This window comes from Stegodyphus dumicola, chromosome X1 (genome assembly GCF_044657685.1).
Source record: "Stegodyphus dumicola isolate Sdum_Otavi_A_Nest chromosome X1, ASM4465768v1".
Lineage (NCBI taxonomy): Eukaryota > Metazoa > Arthropoda > Arachnida > Araneae > Eresidae > Stegodyphus > Stegodyphus dumicola.
In genome coordinates, this window is record NC_140780.1 from 14,552,463 (window position 1) to 14,568,598 (window position 16,136).

Below are 16,136 nucleotides of genomic sequence, written 5' to 3' on the forward strand. Positions count from 1 at the left end.
CTAATCTCCTTATTCTATATTAGTTTTAAATTTTTACCTTGAAATCTGGCCTAAAATCAAACAACGAACCCTAGGTGTGCCTAGACCGGGCTCACCGATAATCTAGGACAACTGAGAGTCTGTATTCTTTGTTTCTCCGCATCTCATCGGTCAGTTCATTGACAACAATGCTCGTTTCAGCACTCTTTTCGAAGCTCTATTCAATCAGTTTGCCCACTTTGGGCACACCCACAGAATTAAACGATAAGTGCTATCTTCACAAAATTTTACTTGTGTACTTCTCTAGTCCTAATTAGACTGCCTTTTTTTTTTTAATATATATATATATATATATATATCAAAACTCCAATTTTAAAAGGTAGCGTGCCGGAAAGGGTTAAGGGTTATCACTTGAACCAGACAAGCTTTCAGAACTTCAAAAAAGGCCTATGTCGGACTGTTGCCCGAGTAAATGAAGATTTAATAGTGTACTAGCAATGCATTTCTTTCTTCTTTTCTGCCTAGAAAATGGTGTAATTAACTTACATATTAAAGTCGTTTTTTATAATATTGTTTCGCACAGCATGCCATTGACTCCCAACTTGAGTTCAGTAACGCATGTTCAGTTATGATCCAATGAATACTTTTTTGTGTTATACGGTCGTTTCACGTGCCATTTAATTCTCCCAAGGGATTATAATGTTTCTTCGAATTACTTTCCACTGTTGAATATCATAAATATTGCAATATTTACTCAGATGAATTTGCTACTAATAAAAGGTGATCCAATGGATTTTTCACTGTTATCCTACTTTATTGATTTGATACATTCAACTTGTCATTGTTTTTAGCAATATTAGACTTTTATTAATACTGTTATATCTGTGTACAAATGTTCTTGCAGATTTGTTCAGTTTGTAATTCAGAAATTTAGGTAAGGTATCCTTACAAACATATTAATAATTAGTACAGTTCACTATTTTAACTTCCCTGTGAAAGGCCTGTGAATAGTTTGTCGCTATTTAATGCTTAGCGGAAGCTCAATTAGATAATTCATGTTAAATTAATTTTTTCTGATCTTCAAGAAAAATTAGCGACTACCATTTAGTTAAGTAATAATTATTTTTGAAACACTACTAATAGCATTTTTATATATTTTACTACAATCTGTAATCACTTTCTATATTCAGAGAAATACGTTTGCATATTATCTGTTCACGTTAGACAGAAATTATTAAAATATTAAATTATCTGGCATATGATAATGAGATGCCAATTAAAAAAAATCATGATCTATAAATATATTTTATTTAGATGTTCATAACTAATACATTTTTTTGTAGTTTTAAAAATCTAAAATGAAATAAGAGAAATGTCAGTTTTTATTTCAAGTAAAAGATAAAACATGAAACTGAATTTTAAATTCTTTTAATGTTACATTATTTTATAACAATTGTGCATGCACAACGCAATCTTTCAGTAACAAAAGCCAAGTAAAAGTACAAAAACAAACTTTATATCAAATCACATGTTAAATTTATCTTACAGTGTGTCTAGTGTGTTTTCACAATTTTCATTTTTACATACAAAATTTCAGAAGTGATAAAAAATTTCACTCTGAAAATACTTGAAAAATCATGATGAAGAAATTGAAACAATGCAGTTTCAGATGTACACAAATGAAAAATTAGAATAACCCTTTCATAAGTTGAGCTAAACTTGAGTTGTCGTTTTTAAAAACTACAAGATGCAAGAAGAAATCTCCCCGAAAGAGTGAAAGTACTTTCATCAACGTTTAGTTACGAGTGAAAGTTAGTTCCCAGTTTAAGCATTTCAACAGCATATCAAAAAACGTTAGAAAGAAACAAATTTAACGCTAAAATATAGTGCTATGTCTCCAGCTTTTAACAAAATGCCTTTAAATTTCGCCTTTATATTGAAAATGTGGCTATTTGAAAACAGTAAAGACTATGCAGAAAGCACGTACAAAAATGGATTAATGTCATAACTTATAACAGTTAATGCAGTTGATTATTTTAAACATGTTGGCAGTGTTGAAGCTTAAACAAAATGAGACAAAGGCACGTTATGGCATACATATCACAATTCATCAAGCAGTGTAGCAAGGTTAGAATTTAGTGACGTAAAAAATACTGGACATAATCACAATAAAAGGAATTTGTATATCCTCACCGGTGATGTAAATCACTGTATTCGTTCTTCTGGAAAGTGTTCCGACTAGGTTTTCCAGAATTTAATAAAAAGAGGTAAGATAAGAAGTAAAAAATATATTTTCATTATCTCAGTAAAAGGATTAAATGGCATACAAAAATTCCCATGTGTCTACTCATTAGAGATCAATAGTTGTCTGATGTAAGCGAAGTTCTACTGACTGAACACCATAATGGACTTTCCAAAATCAACAAATGCAGCAAGTTGTCTTCTTTAGAACGCTAAGAACATATCAAAGACATTAAGTTGAACTTATTCTAAAAAGCATTATTTTAAGCAATAAGACGTTAAATATAATTTAAAATTTAATGAAAACGTACATATTGCTATTCATAAAAAAATTAGTTTTAAGCATTTCTTGATGTTTACACTACGATTATTTTGAAAAATTTATTAAGTAGCCAATTTAATTTCATTTATGTTCTTACTTTCACTCAAGGAAATATCATGGTTACAAGATAAGGCTTAAAATACTCCTAAAAATTTTCATATACCCCGTATGCTACAATAAATGCATTTCAATCACCAATTAATTCATTAAAAAGGAAGCATTAACAAATTCCTCAACTATTAACAATAGCTTTCATATTTTTAAATCTGTAAAATACATGCACACGAAATTCAACGTATGAAACTGTCAGTAGAACTTGTTTTTTGCCATTTGGGAAATACATTCAGTATTATTTTAAATATGGGTATAAAATACTTCGCGAAATTGCTATTTTCATAGTTTGGAATTCAAAATACGTTCATCAAAAGATATTTAGCTTCCAGAGAATGAGTTCCAGCTTAATGTTTTCGAACAATTCAGTTCTGTCTTTACAGGAGAATATGTCGATGAAATGAACAGTCGCAGATGAATTAGGATTTACTCAGAAATTCTCTGAGCCCTTCACGTGACCACATTGTTAGGAATATCGTAAGACAAAAAGCTGGTTTTAATATTTTGCATTGTCTGTATTTTCAGGGAGGTCGAGATGATTGGCAGTGCTTGACTTAGCAAAAAAAGACTTGGAGATCAGTCATTATCTGTATTTCCCTTATTCACCTGACCATGAGGTGGTTGTAAATAGTTGACAAGATCTGAATTAGGGTAATTGCATAGTTCGCAATAACCTGGTGGACCTTGAGGACCTGGTGCTCCACGGACACCATTAGAACCTTGCCTTCCAGGCGGGCCCCGATCTCCTGGTCTTCCCGGAACTCCGACTCCTGGAGGTCCTGGTGGACCTAGTTTGGGTAAATTGAGATGTATATTAAATACAAATATGCAATAAAGAAAAACTAATTGAAAAACATAATAAATACAGCCAAACAATAAATAAAGACTATGTCACAAATGCAGATTCAATTCGTTCTAATTTAAAACTGATATTAATATATCATATTTGTAATTCTTTCTAAGATATTTAATTTTAGATGATTTTTATATAAATAACATTTTATTTTCAAATACTCAAAGACACCATTGCCATAGTTTGGTTTTAAAACAATTATAAAAGCTACTATTATTATTTTGACTGCGTTCAAAACTGTCTGTGCAAAATGACTTCAGAATTTATCAGAAGATGTGGTGTAAAATTATTAGACGATTAAGTATTTACCTGGAAGGCCTCTTAATCCCATCGGCCCTTCGATTCCAATACCTTCGGGACCCCTATCACCTTTATCGCCTTTATCACCTACAATGAAATATATTAACTATATTGTAATTAATACAAATAAGTAAAATATGAGCGTTATATTTACAGGTCTATAATCATTGGCATTGTTTCCATGTATTACAAGGAGATGAAAAGCTAGAAAGAAATGAAAATCGTATATATCTTTTTAAATCAGTTATTATTAAATTTTTAGATTAAAAATTGCTTTTCTTTAAAGGATTAATATCAGAGCATTTCTCTATTATCGAAATTACATTTCCTTTCATTGTTGTGCCTTTTTAACAACATGGATTAGTCATTTTCATATATAATGCGGTAGCAATGAATTTAGAACGCAAACATTTGCAAATGTTACACCTTCTCATTTAAACTAACGTTTGCAATTATTTATAGTCTAAATTCACTGTGACATTTACCGTAAAGTGTAAAATTTTTGCGCATATCTATGAAGGTAAGAAATTGAAACTATTACGAGATCATATAAAATAATAAAAAATGGGGTCGTTATTAATCACCAATCGGAATAATAAAGAAAGGCATAGTGAGATTAGAGATAAAAATACCAGAATATGTGAGTTTACGGAAAGCAGCTTGTGGATGCTGCAAACGATCTAGAGATTTAGGTACTACTTCAGAGCATAAAAATTCTGGAAGATTTCACCAATAAATTGCCCTGAAATACCTTCACAACATTTATTCAGTAATGGAAGGTAACGAAACTAACTTCCCAAAGCTAACGAAACCTAAATATTCGTTATCTTCATGACCCCAAGTCATTGTGAAATCAAGCAAGTTTAACCGCCTCTGAATGAAGCAGCAACTTATGGATAACTCAGAACATCTGTAAATATCACAGTGAATTTGGAATATAAATAATCGTAATTGTTAGTTTAAATGAGAAGGAGTAACATTTGCGAATATTTATATTCTAAATTCATTGCGATAACATTATACATGAAAATTACTAATATGTGGTTAAAACGGCACATCAAAGAAAGGAAATGCAGTTTCTATAATCAAGAAATGCTGTTAATAAAGAAATTTCCTTATTTAAAATGAAGGAACTCCATTCAATTAAATGTAAAATGATGTTAAAATGTTACAGTAAAGATTTTAAATAATATAAACTAAGTAGGCAAGAAAGCATTTCATTACTCTGATCATATAAATATTTCTTTTTGTGAAAATTACAATACAATGAAGGAATCATCAAAATTAAATTTATTCTGCATGCTACAAGTTTCAATAAAAAGAAATTATTGAATCTACAGAACAATATAAGTTAAACGTTAAAAATCCGTATTTGAAGTCGCCATGCGCTGCAATATAAGTTCGTATCCTCATGGTATTGGAAGAAACAGGTTTTGAATGTGCACTTGAAAAACAATATTCCGCAATACTTCTATCAGAACACAAAGTTGATCCATATTGGTTGCGGAACGAATATAATGAGGTGCTGGCTCACGAAATACCAATCATAATCTGATGAATGAATATTGTATGTACTTGAATATTTCTGCGAACATAAGGATAGACGCTGTCCTATTGGAATACACCTCTAGGAAACCTTGAATGAAGCATACGACTTCGGTCTCTATAACTTCCCTGAGGTAGCGTTGCTGGTGAGAATCACAATATTATAAATGCTTAGTAGACGAGATACTCCCTCATACTAGTTGACGGCCCTTGGTGTAGTATGACGCCAGAAGTTGACATTCTTTAGAAGACACACTCCGGAAGATGATATTAACATCAATACTGTCTAACGTATATATTAAGCCAGGGTTATACTTCATATACGTAATAGAGGAATTTATTGGAAAAGCCGATCTGTTGCCAAGTGGCAGGCAAATGCCTCTGCTGAAGAGCATATTGGAATGGCAGGTGTCGATAATTTTGAGTCATGGGAATCCTGCGCAAAGCAATCTGATTTTAGTACTGAAATTTTAAAGTTCCTCAGAATGTCATGAATAAAATGTATTTTCTTAATTATATTTAAAAAATGGTTCTTTCACTTTGTACCTTGATTTCTTTTCTTCCAATAATACATCGAAATTTTCATGTGTAATGAATAAGACAGCCAGACTTCTGCACAGTATTTTCTGTTCATAACGCTGAGAGGGTTAAGCACTCAATGCACGTTTACTGATGGCAGATAATGAAACACTATTAATTTAGAATTCAAACAACAAAAATCAGCGTTATATTTGCAAATGAAAACTGTATTTTTCACTGTGAAAATTTGCAAATACAACGCTGATTTTTGATGTTTGAATTCTAAATTAATACTTGTCGGCGTGTTACTTTATCTTAACGAAACACTACTTTTAAGGCTCTGCTACAGGTATCTATTTATATGGCTAATGCGACAATATAGAGGCAACTGATAAACTCACATATGCGCTATCACTTTGAAATTCTAATCATTTCCAATTCTAATCACTTTGAAATTCTAATCTATTTGCATTTCGTTCAAGTTTCGGGTTTTTCTTATAATTACTTCATGATGCTCTAATTTTCACAATCAAAAGTGTATGTTTAGAAGCACTTTTAGAGCTTGTCACTTAACAATTTAAACGGTGATTCATCATAAATAATTTCCAAATATTATTGAAGTTATTTTAACAGAAAGGGCCGCCCAGACAGAATAGTGGTTAGAGGAGCCGACTACAATACCAAAGGGTCCGAGTTCGAATCTCGGAGAAGCCATGGTTGTGCTTGTCCGTCCCCTCATAGGAGGCAAAGGTGGCCCACCTGTTAGGTGCCTCCATAAATAAAATGACCACTACTTCTATCCTTAGTAGTGGCCAACGTCTGTTGACGGTTTGTGCCCGCCATAGGAAAAATCATAGGAAAAATTAATAGGAAAAATTAATTAACGCCATAGGAAAAATTAATTAACAGAAAGGTAAAATATATGACACATAATGCATAGTTGCAATATCTAATACATATTTTGACATGCAGTTGCTCAAAGCTTAGTATATTTACCTAAAATAGAAGCACATCATGTTAAGAATGAAACAAAAATTACACAAGAAGATTATTATATCGCCATAACAAATATTCTAGCTTCATTTACCTTCCTATCTATAATTAATTATTTTCATTTTAACGAATTTCATTCACAAATATACACTTTTTGTTTTTTGAAAATTGAATCGCTTTACGTTAAGAAGCATGTCACTAAAATATTTTCATAGTAATTTTTTCTGAATATTAACTTTTTCTGAAAAGGAGTTATAAAAGCTTAAAATATTTTTACAGAAATTAAAGGAAAATCACATTTTAATACGAAAGATATTAATATTAATAGACACACTCGGCGAGTGTTCGAGAGGTCCAGGTTCGAGTCTTAGGGCGAGCATTGCACATTTTTCCCATCACCTGCTTCAAATTAACCTAATGACTTTACAGCTTTCTATTGAGCAGGCATCGGAGACAGTGAGATTTAAACTATGGGAACTACAGTATTCATGTAATGCAAATGAATACCACTTAAAAATACAGCCTGCGCACTTGACCCATCCAAGACTTGTCATCTTAAATAATTCAAGTTTATTCCATAATTTCAGGCTATTTAGGATAAGAGTAGGTATATTTTCTCATGTGCAGTCATGGATGGAGCAAAACCGAGGAAATCTTCATGAACGCTATGTTCAGTTTCGTCAAAATACCTGGTACAGATAGAAAGCTAGCTGCTCTACAACTGCAATATCTGCTGTTTCGTTAGCTAGAACAGAGAAACACTGGGAAAAGTTAATCTTCGTCATTGCGTGGTCTCTTATATGGTTGCCACAAGACTGCACAATTTCGTTTGAACTTCCGGACTAGTACATGTGTAATTTTCTCCACAACTTTCTAACTGCTCACAGCCAGATGAACATCACCACTTCTATAGCTGTTTCTCAGAAGGGCTTTAAAATTGCCTTCTGAGAAAGCTTCGTTAGCTTCAGATTCTGATTCTGTTGATATATCAAGCAGTCCCGAATCTCTATAGCCGCAAAAGGATAGTTCTTGCCTGCTGCACAAAACCACAGTCTCAATTATTGGCTTTATTTTCTAACAGATTTCTTGGGTTTTTTTTTTTTTTTTTTTTTTTTTTTTTTTTTTTTTTTTTTTTGAAGCAGAGTTTAGCTGAAAATTTATTGCTTCAAGTTTTCCTCTGGCAACATCCAATAAGTGTTCTGTCTGTAGCACAGAATTTGTGTGATACAATGTAGCCTCATCTTCGTTGAATGTTTCAACAGTATCTTTATAATTTATAAAAAATCAGCGTTATATTTGCAAATGAAAACTGTATTTTTCACTGTGAAAATTTGCAAATACAACGCTGATTTTTGATGTTTGAATTCTAAATTAATACTTGTCGGCGTGTCTTTTAATTTCTGAATCACAATATAAACTCCATCAGGTGATAATAATACGGAAACTTTACAAATTACTCCCTTTTGTGAACAGCTGTATCATTTTAAATAAAGATATTAATTTTTTTATTAGTGAAATGATCTGTTTAAAATTTCAGTATACAGCAATCGTTTTGGGGAGGTTACGATCCCCATATAACTTCCATCGCAACACCACTGTGAATTCTACAGATTTGTTAAGACTTACGTTTTGTGCTTTGAAACTTTCAACTTTCAAATTTTAATGTTACTAATACTATTTCTAAAATGCGATTCAAAATTAAAACTTGGTTTTAAATGAATCAGCCCTCTCTCTATGAAAACATTATTTATCAAAATGTCACCCTTTTCTTAAATTATTGTTACGAAAAGGAGGAAGGATCAAAACAGGTTATTTTATTTTATAAATTACATACCTTTGCTCCCTGGTGGGCCATGAGGGCCTGGTACTCCAGGCATACCCATGAATCCCCTTTCACCTGGCAATCCTGGAGTGCCAGGATCTCCTATAATTGCAAAATCGATTTTGTTAAAAATTCATAAGGGAAAAAACGGTATCTATTATTATTGTAATATTGCAAACCAGCAATTCAAAATATTTTTAAACATAATTCTAATTACATATATTATGCATATTATATTTGCTTTTATTGCAAACCACTGAATGATTAAAAATTTGAAGATTCAATTAGAGACTTTATTTAAACATGCTGTACAGATTTAATTTCATGCATTAGAAAGATATGCAGAAGGTGGAAGCTACCTGGAATTCCTGGTTTTCCTTGTGGACCTTGTTTCCCCGGCAGACCTATCCCAGGAAGCCCAGGTGGGCCATGGAGTCCTCGCACCAAATCCTCCATCTGGTCTACGCACAAGTAGAAAAAGCTTTTACAATATATTTCATAAAATTTATTCTCGGGTCCTCAAGTATCGTGGAGCCTCTTCCTACCTCACCGAGAAATTCCAGGTATATTTCCTTCCCTCGCAAATTTAAAAGAAAGAAAGTTTATATCTTTTTTTGTACCTGGAGCTCCTTGAGGACCTGGAGGACCCGAGCGGCCGGTTTTACCACGGCCAGGTAGCCCAGGGGGCCCCTGAAGCTTGGAGCTCAGTTCTGCAAGACTGTCTGTAGTATATAAACGTATTTTTTTAAGAAAATGCATTTAAACATAAAATACTGAAAACAGATTAAAAATAAGTTATGCGACTTTATCTGATACTTCTTACATCTTCCATCTTATTCATTTAGAATATCACTTAAGAAATAAAGGAAACCTTAAAAACTTATAAGGAATACAATTGAAATCTATAAAAATTTGGTACCTCGAAGTACAGACGCACAGATTTCTCGCATTTCTTCTTCTGTAAAACTTCGACCCTATAAAAACTCATTTTATTAAGGACTGCTTTTATTAACATGAATAGATACTATAAACAGTGTATATTAAAAGAAAAGCAGACTGACCGGTGGACCTGGTAATCCTGGCATACCAGGAGGACCTCTGTTTCCGGGATTTCCAGCTACTCCGGGAGGTCCTGCTGCACCTGGTATTCCTCTCATACTTGGAGGGCCTGGAGGACCTTTTTCTCCAGGAGGACCACGTTCTCCAGGCTGGAAAAGAATGGTACGATTCCAGATAATCGGAACTATTAGTAATTAATGAATAAAACATTTAGTAAACCAAGCTATTTCTGACTTACTAAAAAGTATTGTCCATAAAACAGGCATTAGTTTCCAGCGCCTTTATATTAAGCTTCCCAAATCTTGTCGAAAATTTATGTTTGGCAATATTTGTGCTAACAATACTTCAATCAACTGATTTTTCTTAAACAGAAATGACAACGAATAAGGTGTTCTTGTTTTCTTCAAAAATTGTGATCTCCTCGTGAATGAAATAACCTAAAGCATTTCAAACGTTTTTCTTTGATTGTATTACTTTTCCCTCTAAAGATAGTTTCCGTAATGTCAAACTTTTAACTGTTTGCAAATATAACATTTACAAACGTTACTTTGCAATTTTCATCTTTTTCACAAAGTATTAACGAAAAATATTAAAGAGAAATCAAAATGCGGTTTGATTCATAACAGAAGCTCTCCTCGACAATTTTTGAGAATGCAGCATGAAATGGAAACATTTATTTAAAGCACGAAAGTTTTGATTTTATTTTAAAACTGAATTAAGAAAATTTTTTAAAAGTCTCATGTATCTGGTTTTGAATTATTTCATACCATAAAGCTAAAGTTTTCATACACAATTTAATGACTTTAAAAAAAGGTTTTGGTTTATGTTCATTATTTTGATATAATTCAAATTTTAGTCCATTTAGAGTATTAATAACTTGTGTTAATTCAGAATAAGGATTTTCATGTGTTTCGAACAAGTTACACTGAAGCGCTCAAATCCTTTTGACAGAGCGATTTTCGTTTGTTGCCTTCTGCGTTAATTTTAAAAATTTGGGAAGTTGTCGCGTTCTAAACTTTCACTGTGACTAGCTGAAAAGGAGGATATTTTAATGAGTAAATTCCTATTTTCATTTTGATCAATACTCATGGATCAAACATGTTTCGAGATAATATTTATAATATATAAAACATATTTTAATATTACTCTTTTGCTCTTTTCAATATAAGATGTGATTTAGAGTTAAAATGAGGATAAGAAGGCCGAAGGATCATTCTATTGAGCTTCGATGTCTTACTACAGGCTCACGAGAAGGCAGGCTGTCGGTGATTTCGGACTGTCATGCCAAACTAAAAGTGTTTGTAATCTGAACATAAGATAACACAAATATATCTGTCGTAAGCCAAAACAGTAGACACCATGGAAACTGTAGACATCTTTACAAATCAAGTTTGGTTTCATCTCTTTGTTAATTAGAAGAGAAGATATTGAAGATTATATGAAGATCCAGAAATGAGAATTCAAATCCAATAAATGACATTTAAAGAATAATTTAAAGAGAAAATGTTTTAAATCATATTTTCAGCAAGGTTTTATATAAGCCTTACAATATAAGTAATAATTTAGGAAATCAAATGATATATCATGCAGCGAAACATACGCTAAAAAAAGTGTATTTCTTTAATAAGTAATAACTTGAAAGCTTATGAAATAGTAGTTATCCTATAGAAAAAGGAAAGTTTTACGATAACTAAGTTCTGACTCGAATCTTACACAGCATCTGTGAAGGCAGCTTGCCGGGATAAAAAGTTGGTACTTTTAAAATCCAGCACCTTATTTAAAGCTTTTAAAATGTTAGGAAATCTCCATTCCTTAAAAAAAACATTACTAATCTAACTGGGTAATAAGACGACATGTTACTTTGAAAACAAGAGTATTTCTAAGCGGATATCGAAAAGATTTATTATATTAATCTCTGCTTAAACAATTTTATTATGTAAAAAGACATTTCAGGCAGTTTTAAGGTATTTTCTGATATCAAAGTAAGTGCTTTAAAGAAATATTTTCATGTCTTTATAAAACATTTCCTTACTTGTAATACAGGAATTTGAGAAAATAGCTGGGTGCTTTTCCAAAAATTTAATTAATTTTTATCAAAAGACGCTACTAATTATTAACGAGCCATAAACGAGAGTTCATGAATAGTTCTTGAAAATTACACCGCTTCTATGTAGCCTCTACCTTCCAAGAAAATCGGATTTTAATACGTTGGGAGGATTTATCTATTTATTAATGACTAAGAGTTAAATTTGAGTTAAAATAACTTTCATTTTAACCTATGCTTTTGGTGCCAGAATGTAAATGAGATAGCCCGCGTTTATTCACATTAAAGGAGAAAGAAGTCCTATTTAAGCGAAGATTTCGCAAGTTAATTTTAGAGCATGTTCTGCTTACTTGACGCTACGTTCTTACCCTGACTAAATAGCGATTTGATTCACCCTTCTTCTGGCTTTGTCTGTCTACGATTTAAGACAAGAGGATTATTCCTCTATAGTCTTTCTAGAGCTCATGAATTTATGTTACTAAAGAAAGCGAGATTCTTTAACTTGAATTTCATTTTGAAAGCTGATTTAAATGCTTTATATCCTGCTTGAAAAATTCTTTTTTCCAATTATAAAATTTGTTATTGTTTTAAGAGCAAGGAAAATACAGTTAAAAATTAGCATCAACCAATCTTAGGGTAGTTATTGCTGTTAATTATGTTCTGCGTTTGATGAACATATGTGGTAGCTAACAGTTTTCAGATTTCTTTTTGAAAAACACTGTACTTTAGACGCTGTTTCTGTGAAATAAAAACAAGTGTTAAAAATTACTAGTTGTACTAAATTTTAAAATAACAGAGTAAAATAAAGGAAAATTAGAAAATTTCGAAGGAAGTTTATTTTCGTAACATTAATAATTTTAATAAAAGTGAAGAAATGATTGCAGAAACTACTAAAGGAACATGAAACATCATAAGTTGCAATAATTTGTGCGACTAGTTTCGGAAGTTACACAGAACTTTCTTCTTCAGCTTCAGGAGTGAAAATGACAAAAGAGAAAGTTTGTTTGTTGTTTTCGTATCTTGTACATTTGTTTATCGCTTATTATTTTAGTTAACCTTTTGATTATTTGTTAAATACTCCGGAATTTAATAATAATATTCTATACATTACATATCAATATGTACGGAATTAGGTGTGAATTTTATTGTGCATGGAACTAGGTAATTGGAGACTAAATAAAAATCCTGTTGGTTCCATTCCCTTATAACTTAATTACCTGTTTTGTATGATAAAATGAAGTTCATGCATTTTTCAATTATAACATAAAATTAAAGGTGAACTTACAAATCCTGGAGGTCCTGTTGAGCCTTTATATCCCTGAAAAGAAAACATTAAGAGTAAATATGCAGTTATGTGGTCATTGTTTTCTTAAATATCATTCAGAAGATAATTTGACAAACCTTTCGTTTGAAGAACATAGTGATATAATATTCAACTCACTGAATAATACTAGTAAACAAATCAAAATCTTTGGTCTGCCGAATAAAGAAGTTATTTTAATGAAATTGACCTCCTAAACGCAAAATGAAAGTAAAATGTTATAATACATAACGCTTTTGTGTGAGGGGAATGAGGTGGATTCTGTCAAAAGAGATAAAGCATAATGTCAAAAGAGATAAAGCATAATGCCAAAAGAGATAAAGTAAAATCTTATAATATATAACGCTTTTGTGTGAGTGGAATGAGGTGGATTCTGTCAAAAGAGATAAAACATTTTAATATGATTAATATGCAATTTTAGTTACCTCAAAAATATACTTGAATGATTGTAAAATATAGTCAGATAGTACTTTTATTTAACTCAGACTACAATAAACTAAAGCTTTAAGGAATTACTCATTTCCCTGTTCTTACTGTCGGGGTTTAAGTGATAGTACTCATCCTAGCAGTTGATTTTTCGTGTTTCTTGCTCTGTACAGAGTTACTCTTCAGAAATTCACCTTTTAGTCCAATGCTATGTTTAAAAATCTATAATTTACCAGGTATTTAAACCTCATTTGATTTACAAAATAAAGCATTAAAATTTTTACCTATATTATAAACAAATTCCAGAATTAATAGTATACATCAGGTATTCGAAATCTGAAAATGAAAAGTAAATTTAATATATGCACTTATTTCGTTCTCTAGTGAAATGTCATTCTTATCTAACTACAAGCCAACAGTAATCATTCTTTTATAGTAGGATAGTTATCTACTCTGATACTTCTCTGTTTTTCTTGAATAATTTCGTGGTATCTTTCTTTTTGTTCATTCCCAACTGCTTTTAAATTCCCAGTAAAAATGCCCATGTGAAAAAGTAGAAACTTCCACTGATTTTGTTTGCATCTTAATTTGTAATAATTTGAAACATTTTGTATCTTAATTTGTAATAAATGTCCAGGAGGTCTTGAACCAATTTTTGATAATTTTCTGCTTTATTTTCCCCAGAAATCCATTGATCACTTCACAAAATACCACTCAAGCCGCTGTTTCCTCACCATTTGTATTCTTATAAAAGTTTCTGTCTTGCGAGAGTCTGCGAATTTGAGAGCCATCGAATATTTTCTCTTTCATTACCGGGGCATCATACATACCAGTAGCAGTAGTACCTTGTTCGAAGTTTCTAACAGAACATAGCTATTGTTAAATTGTCTTAAAATAAACGATCCTATTGGTAGTGTGTGCTTTTAAAGAACGATCTTTTGAATTTCCCTACCCATGTGTTAACATATAGGCAAAATAAAAAGTAAATCAATTATATTCTAAGGCAAAAAAAACCAAGAAATATAAACTTTTTACTTCATGGCTCGTGTCAGAACTATTTACTGCGGTGGAAATGTGGACATTGCGGGTCAGTAGATACAAGATAGGGCTGTAGGGGTTTGATTACAAATTTTTTAGCGGAACAACTGAAGCTTTTGAATATTGCAAACAGCAATAAATGCAAACATATTGTTATGAAATATTGTCATCAGCATTTCACGTGGATAATTCTGTACAGTACTCCTAATTTCGAAGGCATGTCATTTACATTCTTTGGTTTCATAAAATCCATCAAAAGGTACTTGTCACCTCCTTGGAAAAAGCTGGCACCTAATTTCGTGGGTTATGTGCTGGATCTAAGCGAACGTTTTCTCTTTTCGTGAATTTTAAATGATGCTATTATATGAGTTATTGCTTTGCAAGGTACTGATGTAAGAAATTTGCATTTTATTACCAGTCACGATATAAGGAAATCATTCATCTCCTTTTCTGTCATAACGTTGAATATGTACCTAGAGATACTCCCCTTTGATTTTATACGAGCGTCAATCCACGTGCATCAAATTTTGGCATCCATCTCGCACACAGCTTACAACAGTTTACAATTACACAGTTACAACAGTTTACAATTACACAGTTACAACAGTTTACAGCTTACAACAGCTTACACATTTACAACAGTTACACAGTTACAACAGTTTACAGCTTACAACCAATTTTTGATAATTTTCTGCTTTATTTTTCCCAGAAATCCATTGATCACTTCACAAAATACCACTCAGGACGCTGTTTCCTCACCATTTGTATTCTTATAAAAGTTTGTCTTGCGAGAGTCTTTCTGTCTTGCGGGATTTGTTTGGTTAATTTATAAACCAAACAAATGTTATATAAATTAACAAAATTTCATCGACAATTCTGTACAGTGTATTCTGTGACATTTCTGGAAATTGCGCAGCAAAAGCAATAATCTAAAAGTAGCGATCTATTTGAATTTTTTCTTTCATCAGTTCACCTAGCCATCCTACTTCTCTGTTTATCTTGGATAACTGCATGACCTTCTCTAAATCAGTGTGACCAGTTCCTTAATTCTCCTTCTCTCGTTTACTGAATGCCTATAAATTTCCCACAGCTCAACTCTGAATTTCAACAGCATTAAGACGTTTTGAGCTTTGAAATCAAAAACCATGTACAAAAATTCATAACTGACGATCCTATGTTTATTTTAGCTATTATTTTTAATCGTTAAGGAAACACGACCAGATAGGACCAAATACCTAAAGTTACCCAGTGATCCGTCTGTAGTTATTGCACATGTGCACTGGTTAAATATAACACACGCCTAGTATATTTTATATTCCAGTGTGATTTTCTACGAAATAGGGGTTCAGAAATAACAACGTTTTTGTAAGTACAAGTTGCACATGCTTGTACACGTTGCATATCTTGTGTGAATTTTGTGAAATTTTTTTATTAAGCTTACTTGAGAAAATTAATTAAATTAGACACTATACATTGCTTGCAGAAAGATTGCCAAAAACAGAAACCAGAGCTTAAATTTATTTCGAATTATTGTTTTGTAGCCGATATGTAAAATGAATTCCT

At 31.9% G+C, this 16,136-nt stretch overlaps 1 protein-coding gene across 2 annotated transcripts in view; it reads right to left on the reverse strand.

Annotated features, from left to right (window-relative positions):
* Positions 1–1,391: 1,391 nt before the first annotated feature.
* Positions 1,392–16,136, reverse strand: part of LOC118197295 (uncharacterized) — a 307,554-nt gene continuing 292,809 nt past the window's right edge. Inside the window, exons 34-40 of one of the 2 annotated variants that reach the window (XM_085806934.1) lie at positions 13,074–13,106; positions 9,747–9,893; positions 9,605–9,659; positions 9,045–9,146; positions 8,698–8,787; positions 3,816–3,893; positions 1,392–3,441 (exon numbers count right to left, since the gene is read on the reverse strand). In XM_085806934.1, coding sequence (XP_085663060.1) covers positions 3,230–3,441; positions 3,816–3,893; positions 8,698–8,787; positions 9,045–9,146; positions 9,605–9,659; positions 9,747–9,893; positions 13,074–13,106 — 717 coding nt within the window. In that variant the 3' untranslated portion in view covers positions 1,392–3,229. Of the gene's footprint in view, positions 3,442–3,815; positions 3,894–8,697; positions 8,788–9,044; positions 9,147–9,305; positions 9,408–9,604; positions 9,660–9,746; positions 9,894–13,073; positions 13,107–16,136 lie in introns of both variants that reach the window. The other variant, XM_085806935.1, reaches the window with a different exon arrangement.